Consider the following 22,257-nt stretch of genomic DNA (forward strand, 5'->3'; position numbering starts at 1 on the left):
CAAAAAAAGCACCCACAAACTCCCGCTCTGTTTTGAAAGTCCTTAAAACTGTTCATTATTTTTACGCTTGGGCAGGGTTCGTGGAGTTCTGCTATGCTGAAGTCCACGAAGTGCTGAAAAACCTCTGCTGTGATAAGCGGATTTCCACGAGCAGCGGAGTTTGGGTAAGTTGTGCTGTTTGCGCTGATTTTCAGCACCAGGAGCTTCTCCCACGCCGTAAAATCAGTGCAAACGGCATCACATGGAGCACCAGAGGGTGCTAACTTCTTTCTGCTGTTAAAGTAGATTTTCTACTTGAGCGGCAGCTTCCTCAACATGAGCAGCAGCTTTCTCATTGCGAGTGGTCGCAGCCTACTGCGACTGCTCGTGTTCAGAAATCTCGCTCGCCAACTTAGCGATTTCTCCCGCTCACCAACCTAGCGATTTCTCCCGCTCGCCAACCTAACATTGGTGAGCGAGAGGAAAAAACTGAGTTCTGTGTCACTTTTTTCAGAACTCAATGCGGAATGGGGAAAATCTTGCAAACGCCGCAAACGGAGCGGAATTCTTCGCCCACCCCTAGTTATTTTACAAAATGCGTATTCTCTCACTTAGTATGCCTATCAATCCGCATTCCGTTTCCTTTTCACTGCTCCTTAGGCCCCTCTCATGCACCCTGCTTGTCATTTAATGTATTTTAAAATTATATGCCAGAGTGATTTTTGGAAAATCTGAAGCTCCTCCCTCCCCCCTTTTACTGACCAAGCTACGACCCTGGGTAGTTATGGACTTAAGGGCCTGATTTAAGAAAAGTGGCGCGGCACCCAGTGCAGCACCACTTTTCTTGCCCCCATTAGCACCACCCTAACGCGACCACGTGTGCACCGAATTTATGATACGGTGCACCATGGCGTTAATTAGGCAACTAGCGCCAGAATTTGTGAACCTAGTTTGGAGCTTGACAGGGTTAGTATAAAAAATGTTGACGCTAATCCTGAAAGCCTATTGAGGCCCATTGTAAACAACGGAAGCCTCCTTCTAACACCTGCTCTAAGCAGGCGTTAAAAGTGCTGAAAAAAATGACACAAATAAAACTCTTAGATTTCTTTGCGCCATTTTTTGGCCCCTCTAATGGGGGAACGCCCTGAAAGGAACTTGCAAACTCCGTGATCAAGTTAAGTATCTTCTTTATTCAGGAACCGGTTAAACAGCATCCACTCCCGTCCGCCCACACCGCTCTACCGCTCTCCGCGCAACATTAAAAAAAACCCTAACATTCTACCTTCTGATACCGCTCGCTCACTCGCATGGTCGGCCGGCGGGCCGCAAAGAGTGTACATACTCAGCACATCTCCTCCTTCATAACAACACTTACAAAATAACAATAAACAAAATTTCATAAATCGTTTACATGTCATTAACATATTCGGTGAATGTATATGACCAACTATACATATAATACTTATGCATACTAATTTCAGTACAGTCACATCAGTGCATAGTCATTGAATTTCTTAGGTGGTTTAACATTTCTAGTAGATCGTCTACAATGCTTTGTAGGATGATCTCAAGTACCGGAAGAGCGCATGCCATCAACATGTTTACTGGAACACTCATCAGCTTCATTTACAGGTCTAGACAAGGATAACTTGTTTTTGTTCCACCATTTACCATCCTCCAACTTAACGGCACTGTCTCCTACTTGAATTATCTTCCTGCAGTCACTAAATTTGGATTGGCCTTTCACCATGAGCCTCAGAAGCTTCACCCTCACTAGATCCCCTACCTTCCAATCAATCTTGCGAACGTGACACTTTTTATTTGAATTAACAGCAAGCTTAGTATCCCCCTTAGTTATATATTTCTGTTGCGCTGCTAATCGTTTCTCCGTAACACCTTCAACTTTATGCCACGGCACACCAAAACAGCCCATCCAATCTCTAGTTAATTTTGTGGACGGAATGCGGCCGCGTAGCAGGACAAAGGGCGAAACTTGAGTGTCTGCATTGTTCGTGGTACGCACTGCCCACAACAATTTTGCTAACTCCGATTTACAGTGAAGACCACTAGGCTTGGATAACTGAATACTTTCCTTGAGTACCCTGTTGAACCTTTCCACAAGCCCATTGCTTCGAGGATGGTACAATAACGTTTTAGTATGTCTAATGCCCAAAAACTTCATAAACTTTTCAAATTGTGCCGACGTAAACTGAGGTCCATTATCAGTCAAGATCTCATCCGGAATACCTTCCCTAACGAAAATGCTTTCCAACCACTGGATCACATTGTTAGAGTCAGAAACTTTAACAAATTTTACCTCTGGCCATCTGCTGTAATAATCAATAAGCACTAAACCATACTCTTGGGACCCATAAGACAAGCTCACCGGACCTATAATATCTATTGCAAGCTTACTCCAGGGTTTATCTGGAACCTTGACGGCTTCTATCGGGCTTGGCACAGTAACTTGGGACTTGTCACCAACGGCACAATACACGCAATCCCTCACAAAATGCTCTATGCATTTATCAACACCAGGCCACCAAAATCCTTCTCTGACCCTTCTCTTCATAGCTCGCATACTAATGTGGCCTTCGTGCACTAAACTCAAAACTCTCTTTCTCATACTACTCGGTACCACTATCTGCCTTGACCTAAATAACAATCCATTGATTACTGATAACTCATCAAAAACATGTTTGTACTTGTCTCTTAATTTATCATTCGAGGACCACAAAGACCATCCTATGGTTACAGCATGCATGACAGATTTCATATCTTGGTCTGCCCCACACGCCTCCCTCCACTCCTGTTCATCCAGCGCACCATCCAAAAGCTCACTAACTGAACACACCACAACATCATCATCGCCTTCCATGGAACCGATCTCTGTTGACATTTCTACAGAAGAATCAGAGCCAGATAGTCTAGATAAACAGTTTGCCAATTTTTTTTTTTCCTGGTACATATTCTAACTTAAAATTGTGCTCACGCAATTTGTATTGCCACTTGGCAATTCTTGAAGTGGCTTTCTCAGCACCCTTGGCAGAGAAAAGTTGAACTAGAGGCTTGTGATCCGTTCTAACAGTAAATCTAGAACCCCAGACATGCTGTTTAAAATAGTTGACGCCCCACCAACATGCCAGAGCCTCATGTTCAATCACAGAATACGTTGCTTCCGCACCCTTCAAACTTCTTGATGCAAATGCTACAACATCGTCCTTACCATCTCTCCTTTGTAATAACACAACCCCCAACCCTTTCTGGCTGGCATCTGTCATTATGATAGAGTGATCTCTGGTATCAAAGGGTTTTAAAGGAATCGCTTGGGCAATCTCTTGTTTCACACTCTCAAATTAGCGGTTGCAATTGGTATCCCATAAAAATTTCACATTCTTCTTCAATAGATTCCTTAAGTTATAAGTCTTTTCCGAGCAATTTGGTACAAATCTGGCATAAAACTCTGTCAGCCCCATGAAAGACCTCAATTGGTCCTTATTTTCTGGATACACAAAATCCTGAATGGCCTTAACCAAACTTACTTTAGGTTTGATACCTTCAGCTGTTAATTCGAAACCTAAGTAATTCACAGCAGACACACCGAATCGGCACTTAGCAGAACTAAGAGTTACACCTTTCAATTTCAGTATATCTAACACGCGACCTAGTCTTTCGCCATGCTCGAACACGTCTTTACCATAAACTAAAATATCATCCTGAAATGCCTTCACCCCACTCAACTCTCTAAACATGCTCTCCACTGTTCTTTGAAATACAGCTGACGCAGACGCTAACCCAAAAGGCATACGCTTGAACTGAAATAAGCCAAAAGGTGTGATGAAAGCAGTGTAATGTCTCGAGCTAGGATGCAGACTAATTTGATGGTAAGCAGATGTCATGTCAAGTAGAGAAAACACTTTACCATTTTTAATTGAGGATAGCATTTCCGAGATGTTGGGTAGAGGGTATTGATCCACCCAAATTTGGTCATTGAGATCGCGCAAGTCCACACACATACGTAACGATCCATTCGCCTTGCGGGCTAAAACTACAGGTGCGACCCAATTCGAAGACTCTATTGGTTCAATAATGTCTAAAGTACACAATTTGTCTAATTCTTTCTTTAAATCATCTTTTAAAGTGAGGGGAACCTTCCGCACCTTGTGTACTTTTGGTTGTGCATCCTTATTGATCTTAATCTTGTGGGCAAAATCCTTGAATAGACCCACATTACTATTAAATATTTCCGGATAACGTGATTCCCATTTTCCACACATGATTGATGACACCTGCAAATATTAATTTCTCATTACAACTTGTTCAGGATTATTTGGATCTAACACCAACTTTAATTTACCCTGATCACACCATCCTAACAGGCATGTATCATCCTTAGCTACATAAATTGTAGCAGGCGTAATACAATCTTTAAATTTGAGTACAGCTTGAAATTCCCCTACTACATCAATTGGCTTCCCTCCATATCCAATGGGATGGATTAGAGAAGGTTTTAAGGTGACTCCTCTGGCTTTAAACAGGTCATTCCACATGGTTTCACTCAAGAGTGTGAATGGAGAACCTGAATCAGCCATCATGTGAACCTGAACACCATCTATCTCAACCAAGCAAAATGGTCTTCTCACACCAGAGTCCCTTACCTCACCAATCAGGGGTTCTTTGTCAAGCACCATGAATATTTCCCCTTCCTCGCTACTTAAGGACGAGTAATTAGTTGTAACGACACTGTTAACCTTATGGTTAAGTTTGTCTGAACAGCTGGACACGCTGGATTTACATACTCTCGCAAAATGTCCCTTCTTGTAACATTTGGCACACATCTTATCTAAGGCTGGACAAAATTTAGCATTACCTAAATGGGTAGTACTACCACACCTATAACACTCTAGAAGCTTCAATACATTTTTCCCAGTCTTGCTACCTGTGCACTCCCACTCTTCATGTTCTTATTTTTGTATTTAGACTTAACTGCCAACACTTCTGAACGCAGCGATTGGTTTCTGCTGTCAGAGATTGACATTTGTTCCATGAACGACACAGTGCTTTCAATTCTGGTGGCAATCTCTAAGGCTTTATGTAATGTTAAGTTGGGGGTGGATAATAATGCTTCCTGTATTTTCTTATTATTAGTCTTTTCCACAAGTTGGTCTTTTATCATTTCTTCTTCAAATTCTTTGTAATCACAGGAAACAGCCAAAAGTCTTAAAGCCCCTACATAACTGGACGCAGATTCACCTTCAGATTGGATTCTCTTGTACAATTTATGTCTTTCCAAAGTGACATTCCTGCATTTTTTAAACCTCGAATCAAGTGAGTTGATCGCAGTTTGGTACTCATCCTCTACACCGTCACCTTCCCCTTCAATTGCCAATACAGGTACCTTAGGAATATACTTTAAAATTTTACGTCCTTCACTACCCAAACAATGTCTTAAAATTGCAAATTTCCTTTTGTGGGTAAAGGTTTCACCCTCCAAAGCGTCTATATACGCCTCAAATGCCTCTTTCCACTGTTCCCAATCTGCATCAGGTAAAGCCGGATTGGGAACAAAAGGAGGAGGAGGAGCGATAGACTGCTGCATAATGGTGAAATCAACCACAACTAATGAAACATAGAAAATATGATAGAAACACGCTAACTATTTGTCCCAATGAATGTAGATTACATTCAATTACAGACTGTGAAGTGGTTGCTCTATTAATAAACGAGGCATTAAACTGCTGGTCGTGGTGTGCGTATCACCGTGACACGCAAGCAGAGGATTGAGAACAAAATGAAGCGCAGAGCTGACGGAAAGTACACTCAAAATGGTTGCCAAATGTCTCCACAGATGAGGTGTGCGTGTCACCGTGACACGCAAGCAGAATATGTAGTGCAGTATGCTCCTAAGATGGCCGCCGCCGTGTCCATGCGATGTGGAAGCTGCGGTCTAGTTTCTAGGAAAACGTACCTCCGAAGATGGCTGTCGAAGTGTCCATGCAAAGTGGATGCTGCGGTCTAGATCCCGTAAAACGTACTCCCAGGGTGTCTGGAATGTTTATGCAAGTACAACCACCCTGGAAAATCCTAGCGCAAAGAGGTTGTAGCCTTTGAGAAGAAGGTTGCCTTCTTTGAGGTACACAGTACGGTCGGCTGAGTCTTGGTACGGCTGGATGTGGTGGAACATTCGATCGACACTATGTACAGAAAAATGTCTGTACATGGAAGAAGAGGCTGTCGGCTGGAAGACCTTCGTCGCCACTGAAAGGAACTTGCAAACTCCGTGATCAAGTTAAGTATCTTCTTTATTCAGGAACTGGTTAAACAGCCTCCACTCCCGTCCGCCCACACCGCTCTACCGCTCTCCGCGCAACATTAAAAAAAAAACTAACATTCTACCTTCTGATCCCGCTCACTCACTCACATGGTCGCGCGGCGGGGCGCAAAGAGTGTACATACCCAACACGCCCCCTTTACATACTGGTGTAGGCACAATGTAGCACAAAGGATTACAAAATGCACTTTATAAATCTGGCGCTGTGATTTTGGCCCCGTTGGGCCACATTAGCTTAAAAAAAAATATGACGCTAATGTGGCACAAGGAGGCACTAGGGGCTCTTAAATCTGCCCCTAAATTTTAACCGTGTGGGGGCTGCAACTTTGTGAACAGTGTGGGATATGCTTCTAAAACATGTGATGAGTTGTGTTTTTAAATTATGTGCTATTGTTCGATTTCTGATCTCTATAACTGCACAGAGGCCTCCAGACTAATTCATTAGACGTGACACTCATTTGTTAAGAGGAGGTGAGAATCTGCTCACAGTAGGCTAAACCGCTCCTGGGGAACTTAGCATGGATCTGGCTTCCAAATGAACACCTGACAATTCACCCGCATTTGGTGTAAGTCATCCGCTTTTTAAGTCTGTTCACCATCCTGGCAAACAAAGTGAGATCACTTCCTTTTCAGAACTATATCACCCTTTAAAAAAGTGTTCATTCTTCATTCCCCTTAATGGGCCCACTATCTCTAAAACGACCAACTACTCATAGCTCTTCTGAGTGTGGAGCAGCTCTTGAGTGCCCAAGACGTTACACATAGCTGCCATGTTTCCCTGGTCCATGCGCAATGAGCTGCTCCATTCCGGATGTTTTTTCTTTCAAGTCTGAGGCTTGTTTAATCCATTATAAAACAGGACTACAAGTCCCAGAATTCAAAAGAAAAAAATGCATAGACCTGGGAAACCTGGCAGCTATGGTTTCAGGAAGCCCTCCAACAACCATGGGAAGCCCCTTCTACGTCTCTTCAGGTGAAGGGTGGGTCCCCCCAGAACATAGAAGAGCCCTGTTCGTTATAATGGATGAAATATTTTCGACATTTAGCCTGGGCTACTGCATATGTTGTTCATTCAGGTGTACAAGGAGACCAAATCTTTATTTTGGTGAGGCGTTTTTGTTATTCATTCTTCAAATATTTTAAGAATGTTCATCACTTTACTACAAACATCAATGACATCCTTTTCTGGGATTACTTTCCATTTGCTAATTAGTACTCGATTACAAGATTTTTAAATATGTGAGCTGCACCTTAAAGAAAGACCTCATACAGGTGGTTCCTCCCATCCCACCAGAGCACCTTGTCCTAACTGGCTGTGCCTGGACCTATGTCAAAGCAAATTCTACGTCCGGCAGCTAGTCCACAGTGAAGCGACTATCACCATTGTGAGTTGGGCTCTAAGCGTATACATTGTACCCTATCCTGGGTAGAAAATGAAAGTGTTGATGGCTTTAAGGAAAGGGGTGGGGCAGGAATGCTCGATCGACAATTCATACAATCACAGGGGGCACTAAAGACAAATAGGGCGTAGGTTCATTTTATTAGGGAGTTGGGGAGGGTTATATACAGTACTATATATTGGTTTAGTTTGAGTGCCATAGATTCCTGCGCAGCAAATTGGTCGAGGGTTTGACACTTTGGTCTTTATTCAGCCTCCAAAATAAGAAAGCTTTTTAAAAATCTGAAACAGTGCCAGAATGATTCCTGTCCGGCAGCCAATATTTTTTTTTGCCACTGGTACATAAAATATTCCCTGTGAAAACTTGACTCCATTATCGCTGATATTTGGAGATGTTTAACTGAATGCCTGTAGAAAGAAAAGTCCCAAAGTTGACGGAAAATCTCTGAGTCGCTATCAACCCATGATAGTTGTTAAATACAGTCCAATGCAATCTCCAAGTGTTAAAGACCAAGGAGATATTCGGGAGACATAAAAGTAGCAATTGTATCTATTCTTGTGTGTCATTAAGTGAAGTCAGTCTTTTGAGATTCCAGAGTTAGATTCTAATTCTGGTCTCTTCAACCCTTCTGATGAAGCCCGAGTTTTCAGAGGTTAGGAAGATGCAACAAAACAAACATGACCTGCCTCCACTGAAGCAATCATCACCTCCTTTGGTAACATTCCCGAGAACTTCCCAATGTCTACTGTCTGATCATAGCAATGCAACTTCAACCAAGGAGTTATATTTCAGGAATTATCCTATCCCTTTCGCCCTTCTCATCGCATTGGTGAGTTGTTCTTATAGTATTTTATATTTTTTTGAAATTACATTTTATGTGGTATCTCTTGTCGCCATGCAACCTCTTGGCAGCAATGAGTTGTTTAGTCGGCCCTGCATTGTTGAACTGAGAGGATGTTCTATCTACGGCAAGAGGGGCGGCAGAAGTCTGACTCCTTATGATTCCTGGGGGCGGGGATGGTCTCATGCCAGTCAGTTCACTGTGCTGTGGCTAAAGAAGCCTGTAATAGAGCAAACGTTCCTGGAGATGCGCTCTAGTCGGGGCGTACTCATAAGACATAAGATCTTTGGTTTCATTCCATAATCCACTAGAAATTGAAGAGCGGATTTCAGAGCAGGTGTTACGCTCCTATTTTTTCAAGCTTAAACAGATCTTTCATTTTATTTTAAAGTCTCAGTAACTTTCAAATTTGTCCTTTGGGCATACCCCCATATAATCCTTGTTGTAGTAGACAGCACCAAAGGCCTGTTTGTTTGCTCCCAGCAGGTGGTTTGGAGGTGTTGACAGTCTACTGAGCATCATCACTTGTGAGTTAGAGTTCTTTGCTACTTTCTAGATCTGTGGGACAAAGAAGAATAAAGTCCCCCCACCAAAGGCACCTCACTGTTTGAGCTGGTATCAGCAATGCTCCAAGTGCTAGGTCAGTTTGGTCCTGGTGAAGCACATGTAGTTTTCTGTAATTCAGCATTTGATATGGTTCAGACATTAAAAGATATTTCTACTCCATGCATGCTCTTTTATCGGCTGGATTTGTGTGTCAACAGAACACACCTAGAGTAGTTGGGAGACCTCCTCTGCAAGGGTCACGTGAATGCATTGCTCAAGGTTTGAGATACAGCAAAGCCTCGGGTAGTCTCCAGAACTCACCTTCTTAACAGAGTACCTGATAGGGCTCATCCTGATGTGTTAACTGCAATTAGTGATGAGGAAGAAAAAAACAACCCTATTATGCCCACCCAGGATTCTATCCTGCACACCCAGAAATGATGAGAATCACCAATACATCTGCAGTGTCATCATCTCCTGCTTTGAGGAGGCTCTCTTTAATATTGACTAAAGAAGTCTCTGAGTCCCTGGTGGGTCTTTAGAGCTGGGATTGCAAAAGAGACATAGCAGTCTGAGATGCTATTCCAGTGGATTTGAAATGGCCGGTGTTTTAAGAGAATGTTTGGGTCTGCCACCGGCTTATTCTGTAACTAGTTTACAATAATGTTTGAAAAGTTGTATTTATTTACTTTGTTATTTAGAAATCATTGTCTAACTGAACTTTATTGGTGCACTGAACTGGAAAACTAACAATACTTCATTTGAGAACAAGAATAATAATGTAGATGAATTAAGCTGGCATGCCTCAGTTACATAAGTGGCATTGCATCAGGAGACATTACATCTCTGGGTTTTCAACAGGAGTCATTACATCGCAGGTAGGTTATACTATCTTAACATCACAGTCAAGTATTTTTTTAATTATTAAAATATACATAATCCTATTTACGTATAGATACATAGCTAGATAGATAGTCTATATAATGAATACATATGTTAAAAAATAATATTTTTTTTATTGCTAATATGTAAACAGCTTTGATTAAAATGAATATTAATTTTATTATTAGTTATGTATACGAACATGTACCTTATATACAATTATTTTAAATGTATAGTAATATTTAATTCGATTTATATTTTAGGTCAAATATTTTAATATTAAGTTTACAGTTAAAATTAAAGAAAACATTAATTTCATTAATTATTTCTTGAGACATCTACTTTATGTCTAGTTATTTTTAATATATATAAGTAATTTTATTTATTAACATTTTAGTGATTTGAGGTATTAAGCTTTTTACAGGAAAAGGAAAAAGCTGAAAAAAGTAGAGTTTAAAAAATATTGATAAAAACTCCTGATATAATGCACCACAATCTGATATCCTATGTTCATTAAGGTGCTATTGGCTCAGCAAGACTCTGGGATTAGGAGGGAGGGGTGAACAGGCATTTACAGACTACAAAGCAGTTCCAGTGGTCTAGACGTACAGGAAGAAGGTCCTAGAAGTTTTGTTTTTTGGACTGCAGCGGCCAGCTGGTGAACATGTCCTCAATCTGATGGTGCGGCGGTGACGATCAAAATGGCCATTCATTATGCTCTTGTTACCAATTCACCTTCACTGTGTCAGTTACACATACAGGCAAGGAAATGACCCCCTTGCTCACATTTTATTTCTTCTAATGACATAAAACAAACTTTGATATTCTCAACCCAATTTAACCCTAAGATGTCCACTTTGAAAAGGACTGACAGGAGGTAACCTTCATAGAAACACCTAAAATAATTCTTACTCAACACATACTGTTGGACACATGTGGAGCTGCTGTGAGCAATTATGCACCTAGCAGAAGTGAAGGGATGATACCATTTATATCATAATTAAAATAATGGCTGTGGTTTCTTATAATTATAAATCGTGTTACCAACCCAAGAACCTCTGCCTCTTAGAAACCCCAGTGTTTTCATAGCAGGAGATATTTAACGCCATTGTATATTACAGGCCTATGACGCCTATCCTGATTGCTCGCTGACACACATCCCACAGCCCGAGGGGCTCTTTTCTAATGCTTGATTGTCACTTGTTTTCTTTAAATCCTGGGTGCCACCTCTCAGGTATTTGATCACACTTCACATTCTTCTATCTCATATGTTCTCTCTCCTGTGAAGGATCCACTCTTGTGCATGTTCTGGTGCCATGTGCAAATGGACAGCCCTCTGCTACCTTGTCCCTTAAGAAGGTATGAAAGGGCCACGTAGTGTGGATCCCTAATGACCCTTTTACTCAAATGAACTAATTTTCATCAGTGCCATTTATTCTCCATGTTCTAGGCATTTCCTGACTCTGTTCTTCAACGTGGAACAGTGCTGTGCCCCCTTCTGTGTGTATGAAACAATGCCAAAGTCAATGCTGCAGTCTAAGTCCAAACAGCTAGTAAGTCCCCGAAAATAAGAGACAAAATAAGGATACTTACGCTTGCCTGCTGTTGACTGCGATGCACACGGCTAGAACTACCGCCAGGCACACAAGGGACACCACAATTATCACCCAATCTGAAGAGTACAAGGGAGAAAGAGTTATCATTAACCAAGGTTTAACAATTTGGAATGATGATGCCTATATACAATATTGCCCTGCATGGAAAAGGGTGAGGAACCAACAGGGAAGTCAGAATGATTCCAAGCAGGCCAGTGCCAGGCTTAGATGAAGTCAGATGTCTGTGCTTGCATGACAGCCATGCCAACAATTACTCTTCAGTCTTCAAGTTCCTCTCTATTTCATCGTGTCTCTACACGGCACATTAGGCATGATGGAATTGCTGTTAGTTAAATTAAGGGTCAGTCCAAAGGCGTTTCAGGTAGCGGTGGCTCAAGAGTTTTCAGAGCGCCAGGCAACATAACAGTCTCTGACTTGGGTCCTCCCTCTCCCATAACATCAAGGCTTTCTTTGAGCCATTGTTACCCTCTGACCTCCTTTGGTACCTTTTAGTGGTTTACACTATAAAGCAACTGCTTGCAGTTGCCTTAAAGTAGCACCGGCCCTGCTGTTAGAGGCAGAACCTGCTTAATATGGATCTGGACTTTACCTACAGATGCATTCAACAGGGGTGTTTTTAATCATGAGCAAACTGTCCACCTGATGCTCTTGAGATCGGAGTGTTCCAGTGACTGGAGTAAACTCCTGGTTAAATGACCAGAAGAACAACCTTCTGAAGGTCCTGGCTCAGGCACCTTGAACTGGCATAAAGACATAGAGATAAAATGTGGATCCACCCAAAATATTATTTAAAATGCAGTTTTGTTGATTTTTATGGCGTAATATTATTAGTTCTTGCTGCTTTTGATCCATTATTTCATGGTTAGTGCCAATGTCATACAACTGACACCTGTTTTGCCGCTTGCATGGTTGAAAACCTGGAGCTTTCTCAAGGCTTCATAATAATAACATTGCAAAAGTTGTGTCGCTTCCAAGAATCTAGTGGTACATTAGATAAGGACAAACATTTTTTGCAGATATAACATCCAAATGAGGTCGGTGTCCCGGGTGAAATCCCCTTTTGCTATGCCGCATGAATGCGTCCGAGTGGAGAAGGCGTTGTGGTCGCCGAAAACTTGAGAAAGACCAAGGTTTTCAACCATGTGAGGGGGGGCACATGTGTTGGCTGTATGGCATTGGAACTAACCATGAAACATTGAAAAATTGGATCAAAAGCTACAAGAACTAATAAAATTGGGCCATAAAAATCAACAAAACTGCATATTGAATATTATTTTTGGTGGATCCACATTTTATCTGTATGATCTATTTACTTTGAGGCTAAAAGGTCCAAACCTCAATTTGGAGTTCACCCGCACCAAAGAATGAGTATTACATAACGACAAGTTTCAAGGCTATAACCCCTCTGCTATTGTACGTCAAGCAAGGAATTCTGTTCTACACACAACACACAGCATACATGAGATAAAGGCAACAAAGGTGTGTAATGTGATCACATCACAAAGATTCACAAACCAACCTGGAATGCGAGGCTGCCTTCTAAATCCAGGTCCTTTGGTTGTCACAAGGCCTCCTGATACAGCGCTGTCCCCGTCTTCTGCTGACAAGTCGCCATTGGGGCTAAGCCCTGAGGCACGATTGTCATCATCTGAAGACAAAACCAAAGCAGTGACAGGCATCACTCTTAATGTGGCATTCTTTTTCACAGGCTGTGGACCATAGGACCAGACACCACTGCACACTGCTAAACACTTAACAAGCAAGCGCTGGCAAAGCTAACACTTCTGGCATTGGCAAGCTGGTGCAGTGGTTAACTTTACTATTATTTTACAGCAAGAGTAAGCCACAAATCTGAAAAGAAGAAAAGAAAAAGGAAACATTCCACCACCTAAGCGTTGAGGCCATAAGCTTGCAATAACGTTTTACAATAATAAATATTGCAATATAATTTTCGGAGAACAGTAGGACTGCTTCCTAGCAGGCAAGGGGAGTTACAGAACGCATAGAACCTCTTTTTAATTTTAATGGATATTACAGCAAAATATGATTTATATTAGGGCACATAAAATGAAATGTATTATTGAATTTGAATTATTGTAACTTGCAGACAAGTTTTACGCATACACGAATAATAAAAAAATATATCTAAAAAAAAACGAATGAAAATTTTAAAAAAATCTCTTTTTAGGCACTTGTGCAAATGTGATCAGGCAAAATGCTGTCACTCACAGCGCAAGTGAACCAGACCAAGAAAGCCAGTGTGAGCTGACCACATACCTCAATACACGGACCAATGAATGCAGACGGGAGCCCTGAAGCACCTTTGTGTGTGTATATATACTTGTAGCTTTTATTTATGATTTTTTTGTGTGGCTTCCATGAGGCTGGTGAGCCAGCTGAAATTGTCTCGACGCCGGAACAAATTCAAATGCAATGCAAATTACATGTTCTGTAAACTTAACTTTCGAGCAGATCCGCCAGCCTCATAGCCTGCCACCCTCGACATGTCTTCAGACGGGCAGCTCCCTGAAGGTGATCACTAGATTTTATAACCCGAGCATTTTGGTCATTGTGGTGATTCAAGATAGGAGTGTGCAGATTACAGATATTTCACTCCACAAACGTTTTGAATTTTTCCAAAAGTTGCAAAGTTTTTTTGTAGAAAATTTTCCATCTTTAGCAAAATAGGTTTCCGGCAAAATCTATTTTTTCGCAGACATTTTCCCCAGCAGTTTTAACAAGTTCGGTCACTTCGCAATCTTCACAATATTTTGAGGGCAAAGTTTATTTGACTTAGCCCTATTCGAAGTCACCCTGTTTTAAAGTCACAGACCTATGGTCTTCCTTATTGCTTCTTTGAGAATCATGTAGCTGGCTGTGTCATGGGACACCAATTCCAAGACAATGGGTGTCACCTACATTTCAATAATGTGAAAGGGCAGGTAACATCCACTCTCATTAATTCAGTTTTTTATCATAAACATATTTACTGCTGTGTGTGCTTTTAACCTGTGACAGCCAGTCATGCACTGTTTCACTGCCCCACAGGAGAGCCAACACCCAAAAGAACAGTGGACAAAATATTTCACATTTATCCAGAAAAGCACAGATATGCCACTTTAGTGGCTGTGATGGTGCCCTCAAAACCACTTAACATCAACTTAAGATCTTACAGACCAGACCAGACAGATTAATGAACAAGTATCCAGATAGCAGAGACATACTCTTTAGTTAGCTATGAAGATACTCACAACAGCCCTTTTCCACCAAAAAGCAACACACATGAAAAAGTCCACCACAACACATTACACGATTTCAACATAGCACATATATAGCATATTGTGCTGACAACACTAAAAACAACACACCCAGAAGTATCCAGCACTATGTATTAGAGAGACCTCTGTACACATGTCAAGACTGGATAGATATGGTATATTACTGGGGATTACTGTAATCACAACAGTGTATACTTTACTAGACAAGGGACATGCCATCCAGTAAAAGAACAACTTAAACAGGACTTCTTCCATCCACCCTGGAAAGCCTAGATAGCTTCCTGCCTCCCTACTCACTCTAGGTACTCCTTGTCATCACATAACATACCAGCAAGGGACACGCCACATTGCCCAGACAGCAAGCAAACATTTTGATAAGACCTCAAGTGATATCCACTAAACATCCAAATCCATCAACCTATGAATGACTAAAATACCTCTGTAATAGATTGATTGGAAGTTCAAGACAGAGGGGCATATTAATAAGAGGGTTGAATCACATTTTCACCACGCAACGTGGTGCATGCATGACACACACCTCTAAGTCAGATTTTTGAAGCCACGCAAAGCTACTTTGTGTGTTTATGAGTTGCTTCAAAAATCTGGAGAAACGCAAATTGCTGTGTTGTGTTACTCTGCCCATGGGGGTTGAGTGGGTGTTCCCATGAAACTCCTATGGCTTTTGATGCTTCCCAGATCTACAAGACCTTGTAAACCTGGGAATGTACCAAAAAGATATGCCTCCCCAGGAGAGGCGTATAATCAGGAGAAATATTGTTGCATCTCCTCGTTACTTCTTCTTCGTATGTGTGCTGCATTCTGCAACACACATAGAAAGAGGACTATGCCACTCTGGATTGTTTTTGTGCAAGAAGTTGTCCCTTCCTGCACAAAATCAATCTTGCATGCAATGTGGGCACCCTTGTACCATGGTGCAAGGGTGCCTGCTTCGGTGCTTGGCAACCCATTGTGCGCTAGTGCAGGGGGGAAAAGTCAGGAATGCACCGTATGCCTTAAATACAGTGCATTCCTGCCCTTCACCATCACACAGTGCCGCGCGGCAAGGTCACGCTGCACTGCACTGTGTGAATTGGACATAAATATGGCCCATAGATTCCAGATGCACAGTCCACAAGAGAAAGATGCTGCAGGCAGCGGTGAATCAGTGTTGGTTCCCATGGCCGGTATAATGGCAAGGAAGGAAAGGAAGGAGACCAAACCTCAGCTGAAAGGGCACTGCGGCACCAGAGAGGGATGGCAGCGACCATCGTGATCTGGAATCCCTCAGGTGGCCAATCAGCATCCGCTGCCAACACGGGAGCACACAATAAGACGGCGGGGATAAACTTTAAAGGAGGTGGGCTTCAAAAGAAGATGAACCATGGGGAGTGACTAGGAGGTCCATTGGAGAAAGGGAAGAGTGGACGTGGTTCCAATGGCTGCAGGAATTCAGCGTAACCTCAAGAGAGGTGGGGTTATTCTCCCCAAGACACATATAAAGGCCACAGGTGGCACACACTGCTTGATGAGGGTAAGGGTATCTGATACCCTGCCATCCTTCTTCACAGGTAAGTGGGGGCCGATTTGAGAATGTGGGGCAGTGGGGGGCTGTATTATGGGAGAAAAGATACTTTATACCCTGCCTATCAGCTTCACAGGATCCTTTGACCTGTCAGGACTTGACCGTTTGGAGACAGGAGGAGGCAAATGAGGCCTCCAGGAACAGACTGTGCTTATCCATATTGAGAGGGGGAAGTTCAAGAACTTCTGACACACCCAGGATTAAGAAACTTTGGAATAGACGACACCTTGACAGGAACATGTGTTGTTAGGTGGGGCAGGGGCGCCACATGAAAAGTGGTTCATTGGGATCGATGCACACTTTCTTGTAGATCTGGCCCAAAGTAACCAAAAAGGGAGCTGAATCGTAGTAAACGTGGGCAGTAGATATGAAACAACTAATGTTGCAGCCATCTTAGACTGGAACATGCAAGACCGCCAGTTGCCTTATGGCACAGAAACAAATTTTTATCAGTGGCAGCCATTTTGATTTTCACCGCAAACAGGTTCCTTAAACATTCCGAGGGTCCAGAAAGGCATGATGGAGATAAGGAGCATTGTCCTTGACAAAGTAAAATAAAATGCAAAGTGCACTAAAGTCCTTTGAGAATCCAGGCGGAAAACTAACAATCATCTTTGTTACGGATCCTCGGGCATCAGTAGTTTTCCAGAAAATGTCATGGTTTAGGTCAGTGGTTCTTAGCCTGTGGTCCGGGGACACCTGGGAGTTCACAAAGTCTACACATGGGGGTCTGCGGCTGCTTAAAAAAAAAAATATATTAACAGATTTATAAAGTGTATGCAATGTAAACAATTGTAAATTGTTCTGTAAATGTGAAGGAATTTGACATTGGATTAAAAATTAAGTTAGTATCCTCAAATCGATCTGTGAGAGCAGAGCAACTGCATCAAACAAAATACAGTATGAATGAATTTAGAAAAGCTCCAACCTTCCCATTAAAATTATGGATTTTTCTTAATATTTGTTTGGGAATTAAAGGCCAGATGTATCAAGAATCCACTTTGCGATTCTCTAATAGCGAATTTTAAGAAATCGTTATTTCAGAGTTGCAAAATGGTATGTATCATATTTGCGATTCGGTAATAGCGATTTCTTAAAAATCGCAAATGGTTTTACCGAATTGCAAATAGCGATTCTGAGCCCATAGGTGCGAATTTTTAGCATTTCCCAAATTGCGAATTCCTAACTGGAATTCGCAATTTGGGAAATGCAAAACCCCAGGGTGCTGGGGGCCTAACGCCCCCTCTGCTGCACCCCAAAAAATTATTTAAGGACACGGAAGACGCACACATGCCAAAGGGGCACGTGTGCGTTACATGTCAATTTTAAAAATGCATTTTTAATGCATTTTTAAAATTTGCAAATGGTTACCACCAAGTTGTACTTGGTGGTAATTGCGATTCCTTAATGCCCAATTCGCATTAAGGAAAAGCTTGATACATGTGGTTTAGAAATCGCAAATAAGGATTCCTTATTTGCGATTTCTTATTTAGAGAATCGCAATTTGGGATTCTCTAAACGGGCTCGCAATTTTAAGGAATCGCTATTTTAGCAATTCCTTAAAATTGCACAGCGAATGCCTTTCATACTTACTGAAAGGCATTTTTGCATTCGCAAACGGCCATTCGCACCGTTTGCGAATGCAAAAACGCTTGATACATCTGGCCCTAAATAAAATATTAAATTATCTGTGTATTTGTCTGAGGAATGCTTATATCTGTATACGTTATGTTTTGTTTTGCGGATCAAATATGCGAAAATGCTTATTCAAGGGGTCCCCATTTTCAACTAATGACTTAGTGGGGGTTACCAGATTCCAAAAATGATTTAGGGGGGGTCCCAGGGGTCCAGTAGTGATTAAATAAGTGCCCACACAGGTGAGAAGGTTAAGAACCACTGGTCCAGGTGCTTCTGATTCTGTTTCTAAAAAGTGGTTTCAAATTATGCCCTCTTCTATATGCAACATGTGGAGGAGTCACCTACCATGGGGAGCACTGTTCCAATCTCACTACCACCACGTTGTGAGAAGGCTGCGACAAACGTTCAAGTGCTTCATGAGTAACAAGCATCCTTGGCTTTTAGATCTTATAGGTCACACACATTTGTAGAATGGTAGAAGGATGGAGAAAGGGATGATGTCTTTCCTGTGCTTTGGTTTGATGTCTCCAATGCAAATTAGGGTTTATTGTAGCTAAAACTGGGCCTGATGAGTTTCATGGCCACAAATCAGATAGGGGCGTGTTCCTGAGAATGGGATTTTTTTTTACCTCCATTTGCGGATTCCTTCAGGGATGGTGTCTGGTCCTTTGGAGCAGGGTCGGTTTTAGGGCAGTGCGAGCGGTGCGGCCGCACTGGGTGTACACCTGGATTGGGGGGGCGCTGCGTTGAGCAATAACTTGCAAAACTTGCGATTTAAAAAAGCATGTGCTGGAAGGTTCCTCTGCGTCCAGCCCTCAGGAAACAATTATAATGTCAAGATACATCTTGTGATTAATGTTCCTACAAGGGAGAGAGATGGGAGTTTTGTCTAGCAGCAGTTTTTACTCGCCATAAATTAGCATAGAGGGTTAATGTACCTGCTGCAAAGAACAGAACGATATTTTATGTGGATAGCTGAGTGGATTGGTAAAGCCAGCTTTTACAAGCGCTTTAACCGCTTTGGTGCGGGCGTCGGCCACTGGCCGACGCCCACACACCCTCCCTGGTGCGGGTCACGACCAGTGGCCGACACCAGGAAGGGCATTAATAAATCCTCGGGTGCGTCGCACCCGAGGATTTTATTTTTTATTTTTACTTCCCTGGGGAGACACGGAAGCTACCGTGTCTCCCCCCACCCCCCACCCGCCCCTTTGTGACGTCAGCGCGCCGCGAGGCGCGCTGACGTTGCAAAGGTGTTTTCCCCATCAAAGCAGGAAGCAGCCTTGCGGCCGCTTCCTGCTTTGATGGGGAAAACGGCCTTTTACACGTTCAGGAAGGCCTCGTAAGAAAGGGGAGAGTCTCCCCTTTCTTACGAGGCCTTCCTGAAAGTGTTTCCTGGCCCCCGGTCGCAGCTGTGCTGCGATCGGGGGCCAGGAAACACTTTCAGGTTTCCTGGCCCCCCCGATCGCAGCTGTGCTGCGATCAGGGGGGCCAGGAAACACTTTGAAAAGGCCTCGTAAGAAAGGGGAGACTCTCCCCTTTCTTACGAGGCCTTCTGAAACTGTTTCTGGCCCCCGATCGCAGTGCTGCGATCGGGGGCCAGAAACAGTTTCAGAAGGCCTCGTAGGAAAGGGGAGAGTCTCCCCTTTCTTACAAGTCCTTCTGAAATGGTTTCCTGGCCACCAATCGCAGCACAGCTGCGATCGGGGGCCAGGAAACCCCACTAGACACCAGGGATTTCGCTTTTGGGGGGTGGCCCCCCCGGAAAACAGGCCGCCCAAAAAATAAAAAAATAAATGAAATGACAGGGGGTCGCCCGTGGGCAGGGTGACCCCCTGTGGGGGCAATTTTTTTTTTTGATGTTGTAGGGTTTCCCTGGGGGCCATTTTGGCCCCCAAGGAAACCATACAACAACTAAAAAAAAATATATATGTATATATCTATATATATCTATGTAGATAGATATATCTAGGTACATGGATATATCTATGTAGATATATATATATATATATATATATATATATATATATATAGAGGTAGATCTGTATCAAAGAGATTTATAAAGCGCGCTACTCACCTGTGAGGGTCTCAAGGCGCTGGGGGGGGGGGGGGTGGGGGGGGGGGGAGAGGGAAAGGGGCTGGGAGGTTCAATGTTCAAAAAGCCAGGTTTTGAGGCCCTTCCTGAAAAGAAGTAGGTTTTGGGTCTTGCGAAGGTGGGTTGTGAGTGCGTTCCAGGTTTTGGGTGCAAGGTAGGAGAGGATCTGCCCCCGGTGGTGGTGTGTTTGATGGGGGGACAGAGGCGAGAGAGAGGTCAGCTGAGCGGACGTTTCGTGTGGGGGTGTGGAAGTTGACTGTCGTTGAGGTAGGCAGGGCCTGTGTTGTGGAGTGATTTGTGTGGGAGGATGAGGATCTTGAAGGTGATCCTTTTGTCAATGGGGAGCCAGTGGAGGGATTTGAGGTGTGGAGAGATGTGTTCGTGTCGGCGGAGGTCGAGGATGAGTCGTGCTGCTGAGTCCTGGATGCGTGTAGTTTGCGCTTGAGTTTTAGAATGGTGCCGGCGTAGAGGGCGTTTCCGTAATCAAGCCTGCTGCTGATGAGTGCGTGAGTGACAGTTTTTCTGGTCTCTGTGGGGATCCATTTGAATGTTTTTCAGTATACGGAGTTTGTTGAAGCATGAGGAGGTAAGAGCGTTGATTTGTTGGGTCATCGAGAGGGAGGAGTCTAGGATGATGCTGAGGTTGCGTGCGTGGTTGGCGGGGGTGGGTGCAGGGCCTAGCGTGGTGGGACACCATGGGGGGTCCCAGGTGTTTTTGTGTGGGCCAAAGAGGATTATTTCGGTTTTGCTTGAGTTGAGTTTCAGGTGGTTGGCTGTCATATATATATCACTTTTATATATATCACTTTTGTCAATATGTGTGTGGTTTCCCTGGGGGGAAAAGGGTCCGACTTGTCTAGTGGCAGTTTTAGTGCCATAAAGAAGCGCAGAAGGTTTATATGCCTACTGCAAAGAGCACATCTGTATTTTATGTAAATAGCTGAGTACATTAGTAAAGTCTATGGAGAGATGAAGGGCACTTTTGCTGGGTGGTAATGAGGGAATCCGAGGAGGAGGGAGTGGGAGCACCAATAATGATTGTTGGACTGGGCGCAGGAGGTGCTAAAGACTGTGACGAATGGTATGTGACAAGGTGTTTTTTGAGTGTCTTGAAAGTACGTGCTGATTGAGGGAAGAAGCGCAGGTAAGGTGGCCTCTACTGTTGCACGTATCTCACACACACCATCGATTTTGTGACTGTCTACGTAGGCTAGTGTTTTAGAGCAACAGTTTAGCCAATAGCAGAGATGGCATCTTGATGGATGACTGCTGCCTGCACTCGGGTTATAGAGGACCGCTCTGACATAGGATCAGAGACTGAGACATCAGATACTGAGACAGCATCTGAGGGATAGGATAATGGCGCAGACTCTGGGAGTGATTTTTCAATCAGAGGAGTCCCATTCGAAAACTCCTCTTCCAGTACATTATGAGGGAGGTGATGAGGACAGTCCTGCTGTCCCTTCGCAAGCTGTTCGTGCAACTGGGTAATAGTGGGTTAGGCCAATCCAGAGAGCAGGTGAATGCGGCGGCAAGCAGAGAGAGAGTGCTCTCTTGGGAGCTCACCAATTTAGTTCAGCCCCAAATTCCACCACCCAAATCATATTGTGGAGACATCAAAATTGTCTATGGCAAAACAAACTGGTTTTGTAAGGCAGGCACCTGTGTTTTTGGTCCTGGATTCGGCGGCCATATAGAGAAACACACTAAACCCAAACATTTCTGGAAACTAGACATTCAGGGGAGTCCACAGAGGTGTGACTTGTGTGGATTCCCCAAAGTTTTCTTACCCAGAATACCCTGCAAAGCTGAAATGTTGAAAAAAAACTCTATTTTTCTCGCATTTCTGTCACACAAACTACAGGAATATGCTGGGATCCACAACATTCCTACCACCCAGTGACTCCTCACCTGTCCTGATAAAAACACTACCCCACTTGAGTGCCTACATCTAGTGCCTGTGTCAGGAATGGATCACCCCAGGGTCAACAGCTGCCTCACGTAAGGACCAACATTGACCGTTGTGTGATCTATTCCTGTCGCAGGCACCAGGCCTAACCACACAAGTG

General features: G+C 43.2%; 1 protein-coding gene across 1 annotated transcript in view; it reads right to left on the reverse strand.

Moving 5' to 3' along the window:
- The window catches only part of CD44 (CD44 molecule (IN blood group)), a 168,289-nt gene that overhangs the window by 17,714 nt on the left and 128,318 nt on the right, over window positions 1-22,257 (reverse strand). The window contains exons 6-7 of the mRNA XM_069221838.1: window positions 13,115-13,243; window positions 11,573-11,651 (exon numbers count right to left, since the gene is read on the reverse strand). Of these exons, the coding sequence (XP_069077939.1) occupies window positions 11,573-11,651; window positions 13,115-13,243 (208 nt within the window). The remainder of the gene's footprint in view (window positions 1-11,572; window positions 11,652-13,114; window positions 13,244-22,257) is intronic.

Source organism: Pleurodeles waltl, chromosome 3_1, assembly GCF_031143425.1.
Source record: "Pleurodeles waltl isolate 20211129_DDA chromosome 3_1, aPleWal1.hap1.20221129, whole genome shotgun sequence".
NCBI classification, from domain to species: Eukaryota; Metazoa; Chordata; class Amphibia; order Caudata; family Salamandridae; genus Pleurodeles; species Pleurodeles waltl.